Genomic DNA, 23,409 nt, shown 5'->3' with positions numbered 1-23,409 from the left:
AGTTTAAATTGTCTCTTGCAATATAAAATCTCCCATCAGTTTTCTAGAAGATGGTTGTCGCAAGATCAAGCTCCACTCTGCTGATTTCCCAATTTCAGCAGCAAAATGCCATGAGCTAATAGGCATCTATCTCCCCAGCGAGAGGCAAAGTTAAATTGGAAGGGATATTCATTAATTGAGTGGTGGAGTGTGCAACTCTCTTTACCTCTTGATCAGGCTTCAAATGTCGCAAGAACAAAGTAAGACCGTCAAGTTGGAAACATCACCACATGCAATCTAAATCAGTTTCTTTTTTTAAAAATGTTTTTATTAAGGCGTTTACATACATCAAACACAACCAAAACCATAAAGACAACAAACAGGAGATCGCCTAACAAACAAATAACTAACACCCCACCGTCCCATTCTCCCTGCCTCCATTTGGGTGGGGTTCCGGGATAGGGTGGAGGTGTGGGCTTAAGTAGGTGCTCTTTCCAAGGGTCAGTGCAGATTCGATGGGCCGATGGCTTCCTTCTGCACTGTAAATTCTATGAAATCTCCCACAGATATTCCCATTCTACCCGATCAAAGGCCTTCTCCGCGTCCATAGTTGCTTCCGTCCCTCCGAGGGCATAATTATAACATTAAGCAAGCTCCTAATGTTAGCCAATCGGTGCCTACCCTTTACAAACCTTGCCTGGTCTTCTCCTATCACCAACGACACACGGTCCTCAATCCATGAGGCCACAATTTGGCGTCTACGTTCATAGTGGTATCGGACGAAGGACCCACTCTGCTCCCGGTCCTTATCCTTCTAAAATCAGGATATCGAGGCCTGCAATAACGTGGGAGGGACTTCCTTTCTCCCTCGCCTCAAATGTCCTTGTGAGCAGAGGCCCCTTTTTTATAGAATTCTACCAGGAAGCCATCAGGACCCGGGGCCTTCCCTGCCAGCATGGCCTGTATACCCTCCATCACCTCCACCAGTCCAACAGTGGCTCCCCCCCCCCCATACTTATAGACTGCATCCCCCGGCCTTCCGCAAGTGCCCCACTGCCTTGCCAGTCAACACCAGCCTGAGCTCCATCTGGAGTTTCTATTGCTCTTTCAACAACCCAGTCTCTGGGGCCTCCGAATACCTCCTATCCACCCACAGAATCTCATCCACCAGCCTAGTCATCTCTGCCTGCTTCGTCTTATCCCTGTGTGCCCGTATCGATATAAACTCTCTCCTGACCACTGCCTTAAGTGCCTCCCTTAGCGTGGCAGCCGAAACCTCAGCTGTATCATTTAGCTCCGCATACCCCTGAATGGTGGCCCTCACCCGATCACACACCACCTCATCTGCTAGAAACCCCACATCTAATCTCCACTGGGTGCTGCCCCACCCCCGCCCTGTCCACTTGCAAGTCCACCCAAGGCGACGCATGGTCAGAAACCACAATTGCCGAGTACTCCTCGCCTGCCTGGCCTACCTCAAGATCTTCTCCTTATCCAGGAACCTATGTAACCTCACCACTATTGCCCTTGGCAGCTTCCTCATCAGCACCCTGTGTGCCTCCAACCTCGGGCCGGTCAAAGGCCCCCTCGCACATCAACTTCTCCAGCATTTTGGTACATGCTCCCCTCCCTCATTCCCACAACTCTCAAATTTTACCTTTGGGTGCAGATTCGGACCATCAAGTCTGCACCAGCCCTTGGAAAGAGCACCCCATTTAAGCCCATATTTCCAACCTTTTTGGACACTAAGGGCAATTTATCATGGCCAATCCACCTAACCTACACATCTTTGGACTATGGGAGGAAACCCGAACACGCAGAGGAAACCCACGCAGACACGGGGGAAAACGTGCAGACTCTGCACAGTGACCCAAGCCGGGAATCGAACCTGGGACATGAGCTCTGCAGCAACTGTGCTACCCTTCTGGATCGCCTGGCTCTGGGTCTCCAGCCTCCGCTCGACACGGTCGGACCCCACTGTCAGTGGGTATACCACCTTCGCCAGAGCTTCCCTCCTCTGACTGAACTTTTAGTTCAGAAAGTCAACCAGCTGCTTCGTCGATCATTGGGCTGGTAGGGCAGACCCCTGCTCTCCGCCATCTTTCGCTGTGTTGCACAAAGAGTTTCTTGCTCTTGAAATTCCTTTCACCTAAACCAACTTCTGGTCCACACATCCATTCACCGGTAGGGTAAAGTCTTCCTCCACACTCCTCCGCCCTTTTCCTTCAAAACATCAGCCCGGCAACCGGGGAAAAGGACCGAAAAATCCGCCTCGAGCAGGTGCTGCCAAATGTGCACCCACACACTCCATGGCCACCACCCGAAGCCCATCTAAATCCAGTTTCAAGCCTGTATTAATGGTGTGATAATGGTACAATGGCTGATTGTGAGCTGGAAGTATCACACTGCTGGAGATACACTTACGGTTGAGGTTTATATTTGGGAGAAGTGCCCTAGGTTTACCTGCTGCAAGGGTGCAGGAATAATTTGTTTCTGGAAGTCTGAATTTCTCAGCAGGCAAACCAGATTTCCTTTTTGTGTGCATATATTTAGATATTAGTGGTTGGATTTAGCAAGGATTGCGGAACACTGGGATCACATCCAAGTAAATGCAGTCCCAAGTCTGCCTCCTGTATTTTTTTTTTGTAAATATTTTATTGAAAATTTTTGGTCAACCAACACAGTACATTGTGCATCCTTTACACAATATTATAACAACACAAATAACAATGACCTATTTTATAAACAAAAAATGAATAAATAATAAATAACAAAAATGAAAACTAACCCTAATTGGCAACTGCCTTATCACAAGTAACACTCTCCAAAAATATAATTTAACGGTCCAATATATAATTATCTGTCGCAACGACCTATACATATTTTACAGTATATATTAACAACCCTGAGAGTCCTTCTGGTTCCTCCCCCCCCCCCCCCCCCCCCCCCGATCCTGGGCTGCTGCTGCTGCCTTTTTCCATTCCATCTATCTTTCTGCGAGGTATTTGACGAACGGTTGCCACCGCCTGGTGAACCCTTGAGCCGACCCCCTTAGAACGAACTTAATCCGCTCTAGCTTTATAAACCCTGCCATGTCGTTTATCCAGGTCTCCACCCCCGGGGGCTTGGCTTCTTTCCACATTAACAATATCCTGCGCCGGGCTACTAGGGACGCAAAGGCCAAAACATCGGCCTCTCTCGCCTCCTGCACTCCCGGCTCTTGTGCAACCCCAAATATAGCCAACCCCCAGCTTGGTTCGACCCGGACCCCCACTACTTTTGAAAGCACCTTTGTCACCCCCATCCAAAACCCCTGTAGTGCCGGGCATGACCAAAACATATGGGTATGATTCGCTGGGCTTCTCGAGCACCTCGCACACCTATCCTCCACCCCAAAAAATTTACTGAGCCGTGCACCAGTCATATGCGCCCTGTGTAATACCTTAAACTGAATCAGGCTTAGCCTGGCACACGAGGACGACGAGTTTACCCTGCTTAGGGCATCTGCCCACAGCCCCTCCTCGATCTCCTCCCCCAGCTCTTCTTCCCATTTCCCTTTTAGTTCATCTACCATAGTCTCCCCTTCGTCCCTCATTTCCCTATATATATCTGACACCTTACCATCCCCCACCCATGTCTTTGAGATCACTCTGTCCTGCACCTCTTGTGTCGGGAGCTGCGGGAATTCCCTCACCTGTTGCCTCGCAAAAGCCCTCAGTTGCATATACCTGAATGCATTCCCTTGGGGCAACCCATATTTCTCGGTCAGCGCTCCCAGACTCGCGAACTTCCCATCCACAAACAGATCTTTCAGTTGCGTTATTCCTGCTCTTTGCCACATTCCATATCCCCCATCCATTCCCCCCGGGGCAAACCTATGTTTGTTTCTTATCGGGGACCCCCCCCAAGGCTCCAGTCTTTCCCCTATGCCGTCTCCACTGTCCCCAAATCTTCAGTGTAGCCACCACCACCGGGCTTGTGGTGTAGTTCCTCGGTGAGAACGGCAATGGGGCTGTCACCATAGCCTGTAGGCTAGTCCCCCTACAGGACGCCCTCTCTAATCTCTTCCACGCCGCTCCCTCCTCCTCTCCCATCCACTTACTCACCATTGAAATATTAGCGGCCCAATAATACTCACTTAGGCTCGGTAGTGCCAGCCCCCCCCCCCCATCCCTGCTACGCTGTAAGAATCCCTTCCTCACTCTCTGGGTCTTCCCGGCCCACACAAAACCCATGATGCTCTTTTCAATCCTTTTAAAAAAAGCCTTTGTGATCACCAGTGGGAGGCACTGAAACACAAAGAGGAATCTCGGGAGGACCACCATCTTAACCGCCTGCACCCTCCCTGCCAGTGACAGGGATACCATATCCCATCTCTTGAAATCCTCCTCCATTTGTTCCACCAACCGCGTTAAATTTAACCTATGCAATGTGCCCCAATTCTTGGCTATCTGGATCCCCAGGTAACAAAAGTCCCTGGTTACCTTTCTCAACGGTAGGTCCTCTATTTCTCTACTCTGCTCCCCTGGATGCACCACAAACAACTCACTTTTCCCCATGTTCAATTTATACCCTGAAAAATCCCCAAACTCCCCAAGTATCCGCATTATTTCTGGCATCCCCTCCGCCGGGTCTGCCACATATAGTAGCAAATCGTCCGCATACAAAGATACCCGGTGTTCTTCTCCTCCTCTAAGTACTCCCCTCCACTTCTTGGAACCCCTCAACGCTATCGCCAGGGGCTCAATCGCCAGTGCAAACAATAATGGGGACAGAGGGCATCCCTGCCTTGTCCCTCTATGGAGCCGAAAATATGCAGATCCCCGTCCATTCGTGACCCCGCTCGCCATCGGGGCCCTATACAACAGCTGCACCCATCTAACATACCCCTCTCCAAAACCAAATCTCCTCAACACCTCCCACAAATAATCCCACTCCACTCTATCAAATGCTTTCTCGGCATCCGTCGCCACTACTATCTCCGTTGCCCCCTCTGGTGGGGCCATCATCATTACCCCTAACAGCCTCCGTATATTCGTGTTCAGCTGTCTCCCCTTCACAAACCCAGTTTGGTCCTCGTGGACCACCCCTGGGACACATTCCTCTATTCTCATTGCCATTACCTTGGCCAGGATCTTGGCATCTACATTTAGGAGGGAAATAGGTCTATAGGACCCGCATTGTAGCGGGTCCTTTTCCTTCTTTAAGAGAAGCGATATCGTTGCTTCAGACATAGTCGGGGGCAGTTGTCCCTTTCCTTTGCCTCATTAAAGGTCCTCGTCAATACCGGGGCGAGCAAGTCCACATATTTTCTATAGAATTCGACTGGGAATCCATCCGGTCCTGGGGCCTTTCCCGCCTGCATGCTCCTAATTCCTTTCACCACTTCTTCTACCTCGATCTGTGCTCCCAGTCCCACCCTTTCCTGCTCTTCCGCCTTGGGAAATTCCAGCCGATCCAAGAAGCCCATCATTCTCTCCCTCCCATCCGGGGGTTGAGCTTCATATAATTTTTTATAAAATGTCTTGAACACTCCATTCACTCTCTCCGCTCCCCGCTCCATCTCTCCTTCCTCATCCCTCACTCCCCCTATTTCCCTCGCTGCTCCCCTTTTCCTCAATTGGTGTGCCAGCAACCTGCTCGCCTTCTCCCCATATTCGTACTGTACACCCTGTGCCTTCCTCCATTGTGCCTCTGCAGTGCCCGTAGTCAGCAAGTCAAATTCTACATGTAGCCTTTGCCTTTCCCTGTACAGTCCCTCCTCCGGTGCTTCCGCATATTGTCTGTCCACCCTCAAAAGTTCTTGCAGCAACCGCTCCCTATCCTTACTCTCCTGCTTCCCTTTATGTGCCCTTATTGATATCAGCTCCCCTCTAACCACCGCCTTCAGCGCCTCCCAGACCACTCCCACCTGGACCTCCCCATTATCATTGAGTTCCAAGTACTTTTCAATGCACCCCCTCACCCTTAGACACACACCCTCATCTGCCATTAGTCCCATGTCCATTCTCCAGGGTGGGCGCCCTCCTGTTTCCTCCCCTATCTCCAAGTCCACCCAGTGTGGAGCGTGATCCGAAATGGCTATAGCCGTATACTCCGTTCCCCTCACCTTCGGGATCAACGCCCTTCCCAGCACAAAAAAGTCTATTCGCGAGTAGACTTTATGGACATAGGAGAAAAACGAGAACTCCTTACTCCTAGGTCTGCTAAATCTCCACGGGTCTACACCTCCCATCTGCTCCATAAAATCTTTAAGTACCTTGGCTGCTGCCGGCCTCCTTCCAGTCCTGGACTTCGACCTATCCAGCCCTGGTTCCAACACCGTATTAAAATCTCCCCCCATTATCAGCTTTCCCATCTCTAGGTTCGGAATGCGTCATAGCATCCGCCTCATAAAATTGGCATCATCCCAGTTCGGGGCATATACGTTTACCAAAACCACCGTCTCACCCTGTAGTTTGCCACTCACCATCACGTATCTGCCCCCGTTCTCCGCCACTATAGTCTTTGCCTCGAACATTACCCGCTTCCCCACTAATATAGCCACCCCCCTGTTTTTCGCATCTAGCCCCGAATGGAACACCTGCCCCACCCATCCTTTACGTAGCCTAACCTGGTCTATCAGTTTCAGGTGCGTTTCCTGTAACATAATAACATCTGCCTTAAGTTTCTTACGGTGTGCGAGTACCCGTGCCCTCTTTATCGGCCCGTTCAGCCCTCTCACGTTCCACGTGATCAGCCGGGTTGGGGGGCTTCCTACCCTTGTCGATTAGCCATCCCCTTTTTCCAGCTCCTCACCCGGTTCCCACGCAGCTGTATCTCCCCCAGGCGGTGCCCCCCCGCCCATCCCCTCCCATACCAGCTCCCCCCTCTCCCCAGCAGCAGCAACCCAGTAATTTCCCCCCCCCCCGCTAGAACCCCGCTAGCGTAATTACTCCTCCCCCCCCCCCCCCCCCCCCATGTTGCTCCCAGAAGTCAGCAAACTCTGGCCGACCTCGGCTTCCCCCCCACCGTGACCTCGGCTCGCACCGTGCGACGCCCCCTCCTTCCTGCTTCTCTATTCCCGCCATGATTATCATAGCGCGGGAACCAAGCCCGCGCTTCTCCCTTGGCCCGCCCCCAATGGCCAACGCCCCATCTCCTCCACCTCCCCTCCTCCCCCCATCACCAACTGTGGAAGAGAGAAAAGTTACCACATCGCAGGATTAGTACATAAAACTCCTCTTTTCCCCCCCTTTTTAACCCCCCTCTTCGCCCCCCACATTCGCCCCACCACTTTGTTCAAACGTTCTTTTTAATAACCCGCTCATTCCAGTTTTTCTTCCACAATAAAAGTCCACGCTTCATCCGCCGTCTCAAAGTAGTGGTGCCTCCCTCGATATGTGACCCACAGTCTTGCCGGTTGCAGCATTCCAAATTTTATCTTCTTTTTATGAAGCACCGCCTTGGCCCGATTAAAGCTCGCCCTCCTTCTCGCCACCTCCGCACTCCAGTCTTGATAAACGCGGATCACCGCGTTCTCCCATTTACTGCTCCGAGTTTTCTTTGCCCATCTAAGGACCATTTCTCTATCCTTAAAACGGAGGAATCTCACCACTATGGCTCTGGGAATTTCTCCTGCTCTCGGTCCTCGCGCCATCACTCGGTATGCTCCCTCCACCTCCAACGGACCCGCCGGGGCCTCCGCTCCCATTAACGAGTGCAGCATTGTGCTCACATATGCCCCGACGTCCACTCCCTCAGCACCTTCAGGAAGACCAAGAATCCTCAGGTTGTTCCTCCTTGCGTTGTTCTCCAATGCCTCCAACCTTCCCACACATCGTTTCTGATGTGCCTCATGCGTCTCCGTCTTCACCACCAGGCCCTGTATGTCGTCCTCATTCTCGGCTGCCTTTGCCTTCACGACCCGAAGCTCCCGCTCCTGGGTCTTTTGTTCCTCCTTTAGCCCTTCGATCGCCTATAGTATCGGGGCCAACAGCTCTTTCTTCATTTCCTTTTTGAGCTCTTCCACCCAGCATTTCAAGAACTCTTGTTGTTCAGGGCCCCATGTTAAACTGCCACCTTCCGACGCCATCTTGGTTTTTGCTTGTCTTCCTTGCCGCTGTTCTAAAGGATCCCCTGCAATCCGGCCACTTTCTCCTTTTTCCATCCGTATCCAGGGGGGATTCCCTTCTGGTTTACCGCACAGTGTTTTTAGCCGTCAAAATTGCCGTTGGGGCTCCTATCAAGAGCCCAAAAGTCCGTTTCACCGGGAGCTGCCGAAACGTGCGACTCAGCTGGTCATCGCCGCACCCGGAAGTCCCTGTATTTTATTTTAATAATCTTATCAACGAATGATGTTTGTCTGTAAACTTAACTAACCCTTTAACACCTATAACAATAAAATACTAAAAGTATAATTGAGCTTTCATGGTAACATTTCTTAATTTTAGATTTCTGTCATCTTTTTGATATCCAACAGCAGTATTATACGGTCGATCCATTAGCATTTCAAAGGGGAACGGTAAATTAACATTTTTAAATGTCGATCCTTGGTCAAGGGCTGATTCCCTCCTTGTTCACCTATTTTATTTTACGCTTGGTACTAATGACAGGACACCACCTTTGTCACTGGGTGGATAATTTAAAAATAGTTTTGTTTCCACTGTCTGAAATTGAGAATAAGATTTAAATCTTTGCACATCTTGCATTATCTATCCGTTTCCCATATGTAAAGTTGTGTGGCTCCTGTCCATACGTTTTGAGGAGTCCTTCATTCCAAGTAAGATTTTTGCCATCGAAAGCAGAAATTCCACAATACCTACATTGGCAGTGAAGTCCACATCCCACGAAAGAATTTTAAAAAGCCTAAAAAGCAATGGCGATTTGCGTTTTACAGCAATCTGGCAGCTTCCTGGTCACCTATTGGTGTCAGTTTTGTTTTAAAACTGGGACACTCAAACTGCCATGGTGAGATTTGAATTTGCATTCCCTGGATTCGATGTCCAGTAACATCAGCAAATACCAGCATATCCTGAGAAGAAGCACTTTGAAATTGCAATGGAACTTATGCAAATTAATCTATGGGATAGTAGAAATAGCCCTTTCTTCCTGCTTCAACTCTAGTCTGTACAAGTGGAATATGCATAAACTCTGATGATGAAAACACCCATTGGAAAGTTGGGCTGTCAGCAAAAAGAAGCATACATTAGTCACCAAGGTAGAAACCAGAAAAAGTTCAATATTTGGCATGAGTCAAGCATGTACAAGATGTGCTTGCATGTATTCATGACATCAGATTTGTTACTTCGAATTTTGTTAGGTTCCCAATCTTGCTTTTTTATAACCACTGATGGAACGTCTGTGTGAGTGAAGATCATAAACATATATTCGTAGACAAAACTGCAGTGGAAGCTCTTCTGAGTTCAGTTAAGATTGTGATTATTTGCAGTACATTTAATTTTATTCATTTAAATGCAGTCAGCTGATTATATTTCTGTGGAAGTTGGTTCTTTGTGGTCAACATTGACTTAAATCTTAGGCACGAACTGCTGACAATTTGTGTTTGGACTGTAGAAGAACAATTTGGTGGTAAGCTTCTGGCTTTGACAACAGATCTGTTGGCAATAAAGCTAGGTCTTCCTTAACACCACCCTCCTGTTTTAAACCAAATCTATCCATTTCCTGAATTTGCCCATAATAATGATCAGAGAATGCTGTCTCCACCAAACATTGACATTAATTTTGTCAGTAATCTATGGAACATTTGAACAAGTTTGCACAGTATTTGGGAAGGCACGGTGGCACAGTGGTTAGCACTGCTGCCTCACAGCGCCAAGGACCTGGGTTTGATCCCGACCCCGGGTCACTGTCCATCTGGAGTTTGCATGTTCTACTTGTGGCTGTGTGTGTTCGGTCCCCACAACCCGAAGATGTGCAGGATAGGTGGATTGGGCACGCTAAATTGTCCCTTCTTTGAAAAAATGAATTGTGTACTTTAAATGTAAAAAACAAATGCTTGCACAGTATTGTAATGGTAAAAATGCATGAGATAGAGAAATCCACAGATTGGTTTAATTTTATAATTTCAATTTTGCTAATTTTCCAGCTAAGTGTAATGCTGGGTGCAAGCATTCAGCAGTACAATTGGAGTAAAATTTTCAAACTTTGATTATGTTTGCCAGAGACCTTTGTGAATTAGTTAAGTTTCGGATGAAGAAGTGGTATTAGGAGCTCAAGAATGACGTGAAAATATGTAACAACTTTGCAACTGCAGGATGTCCAAAAAAAATCTTTGAAGTCAGTTAAATGCATTTAATGTAATGTGGGAAATGTGTCAGATAATTTTCATGTAGCAAGGTCCCACAATCAGTCCTGTAATAAAAGCTAAATGTATGTTTTAGTAATGTTGGTTGAGGGATAAATATTGAACATAACTGACGAAATAGGAGTACAAGTTGGCCATTTGGCCCTTGGAGCTTGCTCCACCATTCAACAAAGGCATGCCTTATCTACTTCAGCTCCACCTCATCGCATCATAAACTGGCTACAGCACAAAAGGAAGCTATTTGGCCATCATGACCATTCTCTCTGCAAGAGTGACTCCACTCGTTCCATTTATGTGCTTTGTGCCCATTCTCTGCAGCCCTGCAAAATTTTTCTCTCCAATTTCTTTTGAAAGTTATGATTTAAGTCTGCTGTCACTACATTTTTGCATAGTGCATTACATTGACTACATGTTAAAAAAAAAAAATGTTTTTCCTTATGTCATTCACTTTAAATTGGTGTCCTTAACCCTCTGTCAATGGGAACAGTTTCTCTTTGTATACTCTGGCCAGGCGCTTCATGATTTTGAGCACCTCTAAACCCTCATCCCGGGAACCATTCTTGTCAATCTTTGCACGTTTTCCAGTGCCTTCACAGGTGCGGTTTACAGAATTGGACATGAGACTTCAGTTGAGGCTGAACTGCTGTTTTTATAAAGGATCACTATAACTGCCTAGCTTTTGTACACCATGTCTCTATTTATAAAGCCCAAGATCCCACATAACCTTATTTACCACTCTTCCCAACTGTCCTGGGATCTTCAGTGAGGACGTAACTCGTAGAATAGATGAAGGGATGTGATGTATTTGGTTTTTCAGAAAGCTTTTGATAAAGTCCTGCATAACAGGTTAGTGCGTAAAATTGAAGCACGTGGGATTGGGGTGATATATTGGCATGGATTGAGAATTGGTTATCAGATAGGAAATGGAGTCTGAATAAATGGATCATTTTCGAGTGGCAGGCAATGGCCAAGCGATCTTGAATGATTTGGATGAGGGAATCAAAAGCAATGTTCCAAGTTTTCTGATGACTCAAAACTGGTGGGAATGTGAGTGGTGAGGAGAATGTAAAGAACCTTCAAGGTGATTTAGATGAATGAGTGGACAAATACATGGCAGTGGCAGATGCAGTATATCATGGGTAAATGTTAAGTAATACACTTTGGACAAAGAAACAGTATTATTTAAATAGTGATTGATTGGGAAATGTTGACGTAACAAAGGGACCTGGACACCCAAGTACACCAGTCACTGAAAGCAAGCATGCAGGTACAGCAAGCAGTTAGGAAGGCAAATGGTACATTGGCCTTCATTGCAAGAGGACTTGAGTACAGAGCAACAGGAGTAGGCCATTCAGCCCCTCAAGCCTATCCCACCTTTAATGAGATTGTGGTTGATTTGTGGCCTAACTCCATATCCCTGCCTTTGGCCCATATTCCTTAATATCTTATCAGAAATCTATCTCCAATTTAAAATTAACAATTGTTCTAGCTTCAACTGCTGTTTATGGGAGACCGTTCCAAGCCTCTACCACCCTTTGTGTGTAGAAGTGCTTCCAAACTGAATGGTTTAGCCCTAATTTTAGACTATGCCCCCTAGTTTTAGAATCTCCTCCAAACCGTGGCAATAGTTTATCTTTATCTACCCTGTCTTTCCCTGTTAATTTATGAAATGCTGCGCTCAGGGTTTGCAGTAAAGCGAAGTGCTGAGGTGACCGTCCTTGATGGAGATGAGTGTGTCCAAGAATGCAACTGATTTTGGCGAGTAGTCCATGGTGAGTCTGATGGTTGGATGGAACTTATTGATGTCATCGTGTAGACTACCGCAAGCCCACGGATAACCTCACGATGCTTCACTTCTCCAGCTTCCACCCTAAACACATTAAAGAAGCCATTCCCTATGGACAAGCTTTCCGTATACACAGGATCTGCTCAGACGAGGAGGAGCGTAACCGACATCTACAGACGTTGAAAGATGCCCTCGTACGAACGGGATATGGCGCTCGACTCATCAATCGACAGTTCCAACGCGCCACAGCAAAAAACCGCACCGACCTCCTCAGAAGATGAACATGGGACACAACCGACAGAATACCCTTCGTCGTCCAGTACTTTCCCAGAGCAGAGAAACGACATCTTCTTCACAGCCTTCAACACTTCATTGATGAAGATGAACATCTTGCCAAGGTCGTCCCCACACCCCCACTCCTTGCCTTCAAACAACCGCGCAACCTCAAACAAACCATTGTTTGCAGCAAACTACCCAGCCTTCAGAACAGTGACCACAACACCACACAACCCTGCCATGGCAATCTCTGCAAGACGTGCCAGATCATCGACATGGATACCACCATTACACGTGAGAACACCACCCACCAGGTACGCGGTACATACTCGTGCGACTCGGCCAACGTTGTCTACCTCATACGCTGCAGGAAAGGATGTCCCGAAGCGTGGTACATTGGCGAGACCATGCAGACGCTGCGACAACGAATGAACGGACATCGTGCAACAATCACCAGGCAGGAATGTTCCCTTCCAGTCGGGGAACACTTCAGCAGTCAAGGGCATTCAGCTTTTGATCTCCGGCTAAGCGTTCTCCAAGACGGCCTTCAGGACGCGCAACAGTGCAGAATCGCTGAGCAGAAACTTATAGCCAAGTTCCGCACACATGAGTGCGGCCTCAACCGGGACCTGGGATTAATGTCGCATTACATTCATCCGCACCATCTGGCCTGCGAAATCCTACCAACTGTCCTGGCTTGACACAATTCACACCTCTTTAACCGGTTACCCCATCTCTGGATCTGTAAAGATTTAATCACTTGCTAATGCTCGCATCCCAAGCATTGTCTGGCATCTTTGAATCTGTCTATAGATATGTTTCTGGAACGTACCTCTTCATTCACCTGAGGAAGGAGCAGCGCTCCGAAAGCTAGTGACATTGAAACAAACCTGTTGGACTTTAACCTGGTGTTGTAAGACTTCTTACTATATCTTGAGTATACGCAACAACTTGGCATCTATAGCTCTTTGCTGCAGAATTTCCAAAGTTTCACAACCCCTGGAGTATATACATTTCTTCTCGTTTCAGTCCTAAATATCCAGCCTCTCTCATTCTAAGAATATGATCTGTGTTCTCGATTTTCCAGTGGCAGAAAAGTTTTCTCACAATCTCCCTTGTCAAGCCCCTTATGAATTTAGCCTAGTCTGGGACTTGAATCCACAGCCTTTTGATTCAGATGAGAGTGCTACCGCTGACACTTATGTTAGTTGTTTTTTGAAGATAATATGCTGCCACCAGTGATCTCGCTTACTGTTCATATGCTGTATGTTAGTTCGAAACTTAGGCAATTAAATTCCTACAATGCAGAAAGATGCCATTACGGCCCATCGAGTCTGCACCGAACCTTTGAAAGAGCACACTACCTAGGCCCATTCCCCATCCTTATCCATGTAACACCACTTGACCTGCACATCTTTTGGACACTAAGGGGCAATTTAGCATGGCCAGTCCACCTGACCTGCACAGCTTTGGACTGTGGAAGGAAACCCATGTAGACACTGAGAAAACGTGCACACTCCACACAGTCACCCACGGCCAGAATTGACCCCAGGTCTCTGGCGCTGTGAGGCATCAGTGCTAACTGTGCCGCCCACTTGTTGCAGAACAATGTATATTAACTGTACCTATCAGAATGTCCTTTTGAAAACCTCGCCGAATTTGAGATTTGTGTGATTCAAGGAAATACTTGAGAGAACAAAATTAATTTTTGCTCCATCCCCACATTGCTGGACTTGTCCGTACCAGTAAAAAGACCGATTTTCCTGCAGCATGGTTGGTTACCATATATAACTGTTGTTATCAGGTGGTGTTAACATTGACATCACAGAACAAAAGTCTACTTCAGCCAAATGTTTATTTTGACAAATATATAATTCTTATCAAATTGCTACCATTACCCTTGCCCATAACACTCTCCACTGACCCAAATCTATTTAAAAGAACAAAGCTATAATTATACTGTTGTGTGTATTTCAGCCTGGTCTGGAAATTCCATGACATTTTACTAAACTCCTCATAAGAACCATGTTTAGTTATCAGTTAGGACTGTAAAAGCACATGCTTCTCCAATTTCTGAATAATACTATATTATGCACCTGTGCCATGAAAGAAAATTCACACTTCCATAGGAAAATGTGAACCACTATATTGCTGCGTTTTAGCAAGTATTTTGTCGTAAATGTCTGAATCCGATTCACAAGTGTTTTCTAAACTTATTCCTTGTGTTTTACCTTCTTAATATGCGATTAATTTATAACTGCATGAGTCTAGTAAATATGAAAATAGTACAAAATTAGTTTCCCAATCATTTTGGCCAGGTGGATGAGAGAATAATTTTTGAAGAGCGCTGTCTATTAGACTATGGACTGTTTCTATACCTTGGTAAACTATGGGCATCATTTATTTTATTCCGCAGATTTGTTACTTTTCATGATTGTTACCAAAAAAAGCACTTCGCTACTTTTTTGATTAATACTTTGATACTAAGGAAACAGTTGAGGCATAGATCAGGATTTCTATTTGAACCATTTGCACCAAATTTCAGTCTCTTGGCTGCTCAGAAACAAGCTGAAACAAATGGATGTGAAGCAGATACCCTTTGCAAGTGGATAATTTTGAAGAAAGATGATAGTTAAAAGCAGGAAATAGAATATTACAGATTAGCGAGCAAGACATGGGACAATTGATGCTTGCATGATATCCAGGAAGGAAATGAGAGCTTGAAGAATCACCATTGTGTTAATCTGTGGTATATTTATGTCGGAACAATAAAAATAGCATTTTTTTTCCACTGTGCTTAAAGAGTAGGACCAGTTCTAGTTTTTTAAACTTTTGGTTGTAAAACCTGTTGTTTTGGATTTTAACTAGATGTGGTGTATCCGAAGAAGAAACAGAATGCGGATATGGAATTCGGGAATGGAGAGCCAACCAATAATATATCTCTAATATTGATCATCCCATATCAAATTAGAGATTGTGAGAAAAGAAAAAAAGCTCAAGTTAGCCAAGTTCCAAAATTAGATATATAACCAGATAATTTATTTGGTGCTGTTCCTTGAGTAATAAATGTTGAGCAGAACATCAGAGGAACTCCTCTGTTGTTAATGCTGTAGATTATTTTCTGCCCCCTCCTAATTCTACAGATGGCAGCTCTAGCAATGTAACTCTGCCTCAGTGCTGCACTTGAGCATCAGTCTGGATTGTGTACTTGAGTCCTGGGATGAGGCTTGAACCCAACTGACTCAAACACAATGTTATCTTTTAATCCATCTAATTGATATTTTGGCATTTCCAGCACTGATATTAATCGAATTACACAATTTATTGCACAGATATGGCCATTCTGTTCAACTTGTCTGTACCAGTGTTGTTCCACATGAGCCTCCTCTTACCAGCATATCCTTCTATTCTTTTTCTCCAGATTTACTTTGTGGTAGGAAACTCCATGTTCCAACCACACTCTCCAGGTGAAGCTGTTTCTCTTGCTTTCCTTATCGGATTTATTGGTGACTACTTCATATTTGTGATTCCTAGTTTTGCGCACTCCATGTGTGGCAACATCTTTATTCGGTCATCCCTTTTCTCGAGGAGAACCAAAGTTTTTACTGCCATTCCGCCGGTTACACCCTCCGTTCTTTGTAATATGAGTGCCATCATTCCTCAAAAAACAAAAGCAACAACTTGTACTTGTACAGTGCCTGTGACATAATGAAATGAATGAATGGATTTCATGGAGGTATTACAAAATACAGTGTGACACCGGGCCATGCCAGATATTGGAGCAGGTGGCCAAAAGCTTGGTCAGCAAACATTGACTTAAAGAGGGGAGGGAAGTAGAAAGGTGGGGAGACTTGGGAGTGAATGACAATGTTTTGGGGACTAGGCAGTGACTGGCATGTTCACCAAAAGTGGAGCAATTGAAAATGTGGATATTCAAGAGGCCAGAATTAGAGGAGTTGGGGGTATCTTGCTGGAACTGGAGGATAGGAAGGGACTAGGCCAGGTCATGGAAGGATTTGAAAACCAGTCTGAGAATTTGAAAATTGAAGCGTTATTTAACTAGGTGTCTGTGTTGGTCATTGAGAATAGGGGTGATGACTGAACGATATCTGGTCTGAACTGGGACATGGATAGCAAAATTTTGGATGACCTCAAGCTTATGGAGGGTAAAATGTCAGAGAGTGGCCAGGAGAGCATTGGGAGTGGTCAAATTTTGTGTTAGCAAAGGCGTGCATAAGAGATGCAGCAGCAAACGAGCTGAAGCTGTGGTGGAGTTTGACAAAGTTACTGAGCCGGAAAGTGGTGGCATGGTTTTATGTTGAATATTCATCTCTGGGCCAAATATATTGCCACGATTGCTAACCGTTTGGATCAACCTCAGACTGTTGTCATGGAGAGGGATGGAATTAATGTCAAGGGAGTGAAGTTTGTGGTGGTGCCTGAAGATAATAGCTTCAGTTTTCCCAATAATTGGAGCAAATTTCTGTTTGTCCAGTTAGATAAAGAATGTTTTTAAAAATTAATTTGGAGTATCCAATTATTTTTATCCAATTTGAAGGGCAATTTAGTGTGGCCAATCCACCTGCCCTGCACATATTTGGGTTGTGGGGGTGAAACCCATGCAGACAAGGGGAGAATGTGCAAACTCCACGCAGACATCGAACCTGGATCCTCCGTGCCGTAGGCAGCAGTGCTAACCACTGCTCCACCATGCCGCCCACAGTTCGGTGAAATTGAAGGTGTTGAGCGAGATGTTGAAGCAGAGCTGAGTGATGTCATTATGTTGAAAGCAATGTTGTGTTTTCAGATGGGGGTGAGGAATAGGGTATCGTCGCTCTGACTCGTAATCCAAAGACCCAGGGTAAATGCTCTGGGACCCGGGTTCTAATCGCACCATAGCAGATGGTGAAATTTAAACTCAATAAAACGTTGTTGATTGTCGTAAAAACCCATTTGGTTCACTACTGTTCTGGCCTACATGCAACCCCAGACCTACAGCAGTGGTTCACTCTTGCCTTTCCTCTGAAATGGCCTAGCAGGCCACTCAGTTGTACTCCACCACTCCAAAGGACAAAATTTTAAAAAATATGTATTTTTATTACAAACGTGTATCAAAACCGGTTACAGCGAACAAACACCCCGGGAAACATGCTTCCCAACAATCAACTATAAAGTCTGTACCGATATTCCCCCTTCTTCACCCCCCCGCGCCTGTGCAATGAACAGCCCCTCAAACACTGTCACAAACGTCCCCCACCTTTCCTCAAACCCCCCTGAAGAGCCCCTTAACTCAGACTTTATCTGCTCTAATCGCAGGATCTCGTACAGGTCACCCAACCAAGCCGCTACATCCGGTGGCGATGCCGACCGCCACTCCAGTAAAATTCACCGCCGTGCAATCAGAGAGGCTCCTCAATTGTGAAAAATGAATTGGGTACTCTCAATAAAAAAATAAAAAAAAGTTTTAAATGTTTTTTAAAAAGCAACAGCCTGACAGTCACACTTTCATACCTTATAGACAATATCCCACCATACTATGTAATTTCCTATCTGACAGGGCAGACGCAGCAAAGGTGGCAGCACAATGGTATACAGTCGGGAGGGAGTTGCCCTGGGAGTCCTGAAAATCAACTCTGGACCCCATGAAGTCTCATGGCACAAAGTCAAACACAGGCAAGGAACCCTCCTGCTGATTCCTGCATACCGTCCCCCCCCTCAGCTGATGAATTGGTACTCCATGTTGAACACCACTTGGAGGAAGCACTGAGGCTGGCACGGGTGCAGAATGTACTCTGGGTAGGGGACTTCAATTTGTCATCACCAAGAGTGGCTCGGTAGTACCATCACAGACCCAGCTGGCTGGGTCCTAAAGAACATAGCTGCTTGACTGGATTGGATTTGATTTGATTATTGTCACGTGTACCAAGGTACATAACCGATCATTAAGTACATGAAAAGAAAAGAAAATGCATAATAGGGCAACACAAGGTACACAATGTAAATACATAGACACCAGCATCGGGTGAAGCGTAGATCAGTGTGGTGTTCATGAGATCAGTCCATAAGAGGGTCGCTTAGGAGTCTGGTAACAGTGGGGAAGAAGCTGTTTTTGAGTCTACTCGTGCGTGTTCTCAGACTTTTGTATCTCCTGCCCGATGGAACAAGTTGGGAGAGTGAGTAAGCCGGGTGGGAGGTATCTTTGATTATGCTGCCCGCTTTCTCCAGGTAGTGGGAGGTGTACATGGAGTCAATGGATGGGAGGCAGGTTTGTGTGACGGACTGGGCTATGTTCACGACTCTGAAGTTTCTTGCGGTCTTGGGCTGAGCAGTAGCTATACCATAAAGTATAATAGTTTTGACAAAACGTCATCTGGGCTCGAAACATTGGCTCTTTTCTCTCCCTACAGATGCTGCCAGACCTGCTGAGATTTTCCAGCATTTCCTCTTTGGTTTCAGTTGCCATACCAGGCTGTGATGCAGCCAGATAGATGCTTTCTATGGTGCATCTGCAAAAGTTGGAAAGAGTTAATGTGGACATGCCGAATTTCCTTAGTTTCCTGAGGAAGTATAGGTGCTGTTATGCTTTCTTGGTGGTAGCGTCAACGTGCGTGGACCAGGACAGATTTTTGGTGCTGTGCACCCCTAGGAATTTGGAGCTGTTAACCACCTCTACCTCTTCCCCATTAATGCTGACAGGGGTGTGTACAGTACTGAAGTCAATGACCAACTCTTTAGTTTTGCAGGCATTGAGGGATAGATTGTTGTCGTTGCACCACTCCACTAGGTTCTCTATCTCTCTCCTGTATTCTGACTCGTCGTTATTTGAGATCCGGCCCGTCTGGGACTGCAGCAGGTGGAGGGGGGGAATCAACAAGATGGAAAAACATAATTTACCTCATCCGCACCAACCTGCCTGCCGCAGATGTTGTATATGGCATTATATATAGTAGAATAATTATTTATAAGACCATGACTAACTTTTTTTCTTTCTGTATTTTTTTTTTTAGAGCTTAGTGCAAGTTAAAGTTCACCCAGTCCCTTAAAGGACCTCTGGATGTAATTCTTCTAAACTAGACATTCAACCTGGATATGAAGACTGAGATAACACCTGATGCACCCAAAAGACAGGAAAGTTCAAAGGGGGCATTGATGAACCCTGAGCCAATCCTGGCAACAAAAAGTTTTAGTACAGACGTTGAAATGATTGCAAGTAAGGTTGGAAATGGCTACTCTCATATTTGTAATTCTGGAAAACGGATAAAGGACATTAATAGAAACCGACTAGAACAGGAGAAAATGATTGTTGTCAGAAAAAAGCGGAAGAGCCAGCAGGCTGGTCCCTCAGAAACTCAGAACACTGATTTTAAAGATCGCCAGGGTAATGTTGGTCTGAGGCCTCGTGGGCAGCCGCAAGACCATGTAGATGACTCTTCTTTTAGTGACTGCGTTTCATCTCCTTCTTCGAGTCTACACTTTGGTGACTCTGACACGGTGACTTCAGAAGATGAGGAGGAGATTCCAGAAAGACATTCCCAGGCAGTATTGAGTAGCACAAGTAGAGCAGTTCATGCAAAAATGCACAAGTGGCCTCGGTCTGAGCAGGAATCTATATCAGGGATCTTAATCAAGCGACCTTGTCTCCCGAACAGCAGTCTACGAAGGCCTCAACAAAGAAAAAAATTTACAAGACCCAATCCTTCTCAACGGACTCAAAAGCAGAAGGAACGGATTTTATTGCAGAGGAAGAAAAGGGAAGTGATTGCTCGCAGGAAGTATGCCTTGCTGCAAAGTTCTAGCAGTTCAGGCGACAATGACCTTAGTAGTGAATCCTCCTCCAGCTCTTCGACTGAAGAAGAAGAGGATTTGTATGTGTCGAGGAATGAAAGCCACCAAAATAGTACAACAGTTGCCTCAGGTAAAACTTTTTCTCTTGAAGATTATTTTCCTTGAAGTTCAAGAATAATGGCCAGGAGCTTGCACACTATGTAGAAACTGAAAAAGAGCTTTATATATAAAAAAAATTGCGAACTGCCTTTTCATTACTTACTGTAAAACCATATGTTCATATATAACTGAGGTTAAGGTATCCTAAAATTATGATTAATGCAGGCTGTGATGTCACTCGGGGGAGGGGCTGGGTCTGTTTTAGTTTTTTTTCACCCCTGCCCTGTGTCTGCTGCTTTTAGTTTGATTTTTAGAGTTCTGCTCTGGATTCTGAGGAAAGGTGAGTTTGTCAGACTGATTTCTGGAAGCTTCTCTCCCAAGGACTTTGGTGTTAACTGTATTAATAAATAGCATTTGACCTGTGTGCGGATTTTGGTCAATTGAAATTTCAGAAGTAGGGGGAAAAGTAAGCTCGAAGACCTTTTTGGAAGAACTGTCTAACTATTAATTGAAAAGTTGTTTTTTCCCCATGGATGCTAATGGATTAAACATCCATGTTCATACAGTTTGTTTTAATATAAAAGATCACAAGGTGTCAGTGGAATCACTCCTGGAGCAAAGTATCCTTTCCTCACCCAGTTTACAAAATTGAAACGTTGTTGGGTTCTCGTCCAGTTTCCTAATATAAATTGGGGTCTGGTCGGGGTCTGTAAAAGTATGCATTCATTTATTTCATAGGTATCCATCTTCTGTTTGTGTTAGATTTTCCTAAAATCTGATGCTTATACACTCCCCAATCTTTTCACTGTTTCAACACTCTTGATAGCACAACACCACTACTATATTGGACATCTTGATTGGAATTGTGTGAATTAAATTAGAACATCCTGGGCCTGATCTGGTGCATTTTTTAATATTCCTTCGTGGGATGTGGGCATTGTAGGCATGGCTGACATTTATTCCCCATTACCTCTCACGATAAGATTTTGACCTCATATTCTTAACATCAAGAATACTGTATATTTCTGCCTCCGTAACGCTGCCAAATTTCACATCTATCTCAGCTGATCTGCTGAAACCCTCATTTGTGCCTTTGTTACCTCTAGACTTAACTATTCCAATGCAGTCCTAGCTGTTCTCCCACATTCTACCCTCTGTAGAAAACTCTGCTGTCCGTGTTTTAACTTGCACCAAATTGCCCCCGTACTTGCTGATTTGCCTTGGTTTCTGGTCAAGCATCATTTTGATTCAAAAAATTGACACCTTGTCAAATCCCTCCATCCCCTCGCCCCATCCTATCTCTTATCCTCTCTAGCCCCACATCCCTGCAAGTTACCTGTGCTCCTCTACTACGGACATTTTGACCATCCCAAATCGCTCCACCATTGGCAGCTGTGCTTAAGTTGTTGAGGCTCTGGAATTCCCTCCCTACACATCTCTACCGTTGCTCCCTCCTTTAAGTTATTCCTTAAAATGTACAACTGTGACCAAGGTTTTGGTCATCTGACCTATCTCACTAAGTGGCTTGGTGTCATATTCTATTTTATAATGCTCCTGTGAAGCACCTTGGGATGTTTCATTCATTAAAGGCGTTATATAAATAGAAGTTGTTAATTCTAAATTGCCCTCGAGACAGTTAGAACATAGAACATTATAGCGCGGTACAGGCCCTTCGGCCCACAATGTTGCGCCGACCTGTGAAACCACTCTAAAACCCATCTACACTATTCCCTTATCGTCCATATGTCAATCCAATGACCATTTGAATGCCCTTCGTGTTGGCGAGCCCACTACTGTTGCAGGCAGGGCATTCCACACCCTTACTACTCTCTGAGTAAAGAACCTACCTCTGACATCTGTCCTATATCTATCTCCCCTCAATTTAAAGCTTATCCCCTCGTGCTGGACGTCACCATCCGAGGAAAAGGTCTCTCACTGTCCACCCTATCTAATCCTCTGATCATCTTGTATGCCTCAATTAAGTCACCTCTTAACCTTCTTCTCCCTAACGAAAACAACCTCAAGTCCCTCAGTCTTCCCTCATAAGATCTTCCCTCCATACCAGGCAACATTCTGGTAAATCTCCTCTGCACCCTTTCCAATGCCCCCACATCCTTCCTATAATGCAGCGACTAGAATTGCACGCAATACTCCAAATGCGGCCGCACCAGAGTTTTGTACAGCTGCAACATGACCTCATGGCTCCGAAACTCAATCCCTCTACCAATAAAAGCTAACACACCGTACGCCTTCTTAACAACCCTCTCAACGTGGGTGGCAACTTTCAGGGATCTATGTACATGGACACCGAGATCTCTCTGCTCATCCATACTACCAAGAATCTTACCATTAGCCCAGTACTCTGTCTTCCTGTTATTCCTTCCAAAATGAATCACCTTACACTTTTCTGCATTAAACTCCATTTGCCACCTCTCAGCCCAACTCTGCAGCTTATCTATGTCCCTCTGTAACTTGTAACATCCTTCCGCACTGTCCACCACTCCACTGACTTTAGTGTCATCTGCAAATTTACTCACCCATCCTTCTACGCCCTCCTCCAGGTCATTTATAAAAATGACAAACAGCAGTGGCCCCAAAACAGATCCATGTGGTACACCACTAATATCTGGACTCCAGTCTGAACATTTCCCATCAACCACCACCCTCTGTCTTCTTCCAGCTAGCCAATTTCTGATCCAAACTGCTAAATCACCCTGAATCCCATGCCTCCGTATTTTTTGCAATAGCCTACCGTGGGGAACCTTATCAAATGCTTTACTGAAATCCATTGTGATGAGCAGTTGTGATGAGCTGCCTTCTTCTGAAACAGTATGGTGAAATTGCTCCCCCAGTGCTCTTGGGGCTGGAATTCCTGGTTTTTGACCCAGTAAGAATGAAGTCACAATGACCTATTTCCCAGTTAGGATGACGTGTGACATGGAGCAACTTGTACTTTCCTTTGACTGCTGTTCACTTTCTTCCAGGTGGTAAGTGGACATGGAAGGTGCTATCCAAAGAGGAATTTGCACAAGAGTGCTAACATTGTTGTGAATTATTGTTGCTAATGTGTAAATCCAGTCTTTGGTCCTGATCTGTTTCTGAAGCAGGATGACAAAATTCTACCATTATTGTGTAACGTCTGCCTCCGGGTTCAAGTCTCCAGGTTTAAAAGTACTTA

General features: G+C 45.6%; 1 protein-coding gene across 2 annotated transcripts in view; it reads left to right on the top strand.

The window, feature by feature from the left end:
- rnf111 (ring finger protein 111) overlaps positions 1 to 23,409 on the top strand; it is a 195,989-nt gene that overhangs the window by 37,233 nt on the left and 135,347 nt on the right. For both annotated transcript variants that reach the window (XM_072470709.1, XM_072470708.1), the window contains exon 2: positions 19,355 to 20,262. In XM_072470709.1, coding sequence (XP_072326810.1) covers positions 19,437 to 20,262 — 826 coding nt within the window. In that variant the 5' untranslated portion in view covers positions 19,355 to 19,436. The remainder of the gene's footprint in view (positions 1 to 19,354; positions 20,263 to 23,409) is intronic.

Source organism: Scyliorhinus torazame, chromosome 12 (genome assembly GCF_047496885.1).
Source record: "Scyliorhinus torazame isolate Kashiwa2021f chromosome 12, sScyTor2.1, whole genome shotgun sequence".
NCBI classification, from domain to species: Eukaryota; Metazoa; Chordata; class Chondrichthyes; order Carcharhiniformes; family Scyliorhinidae; genus Scyliorhinus; species Scyliorhinus torazame.
The sequence above is the reverse complement of the archived record's forward strand: the minus strand, read 5'-3'. Positions and strand labels throughout refer to the sequence as shown.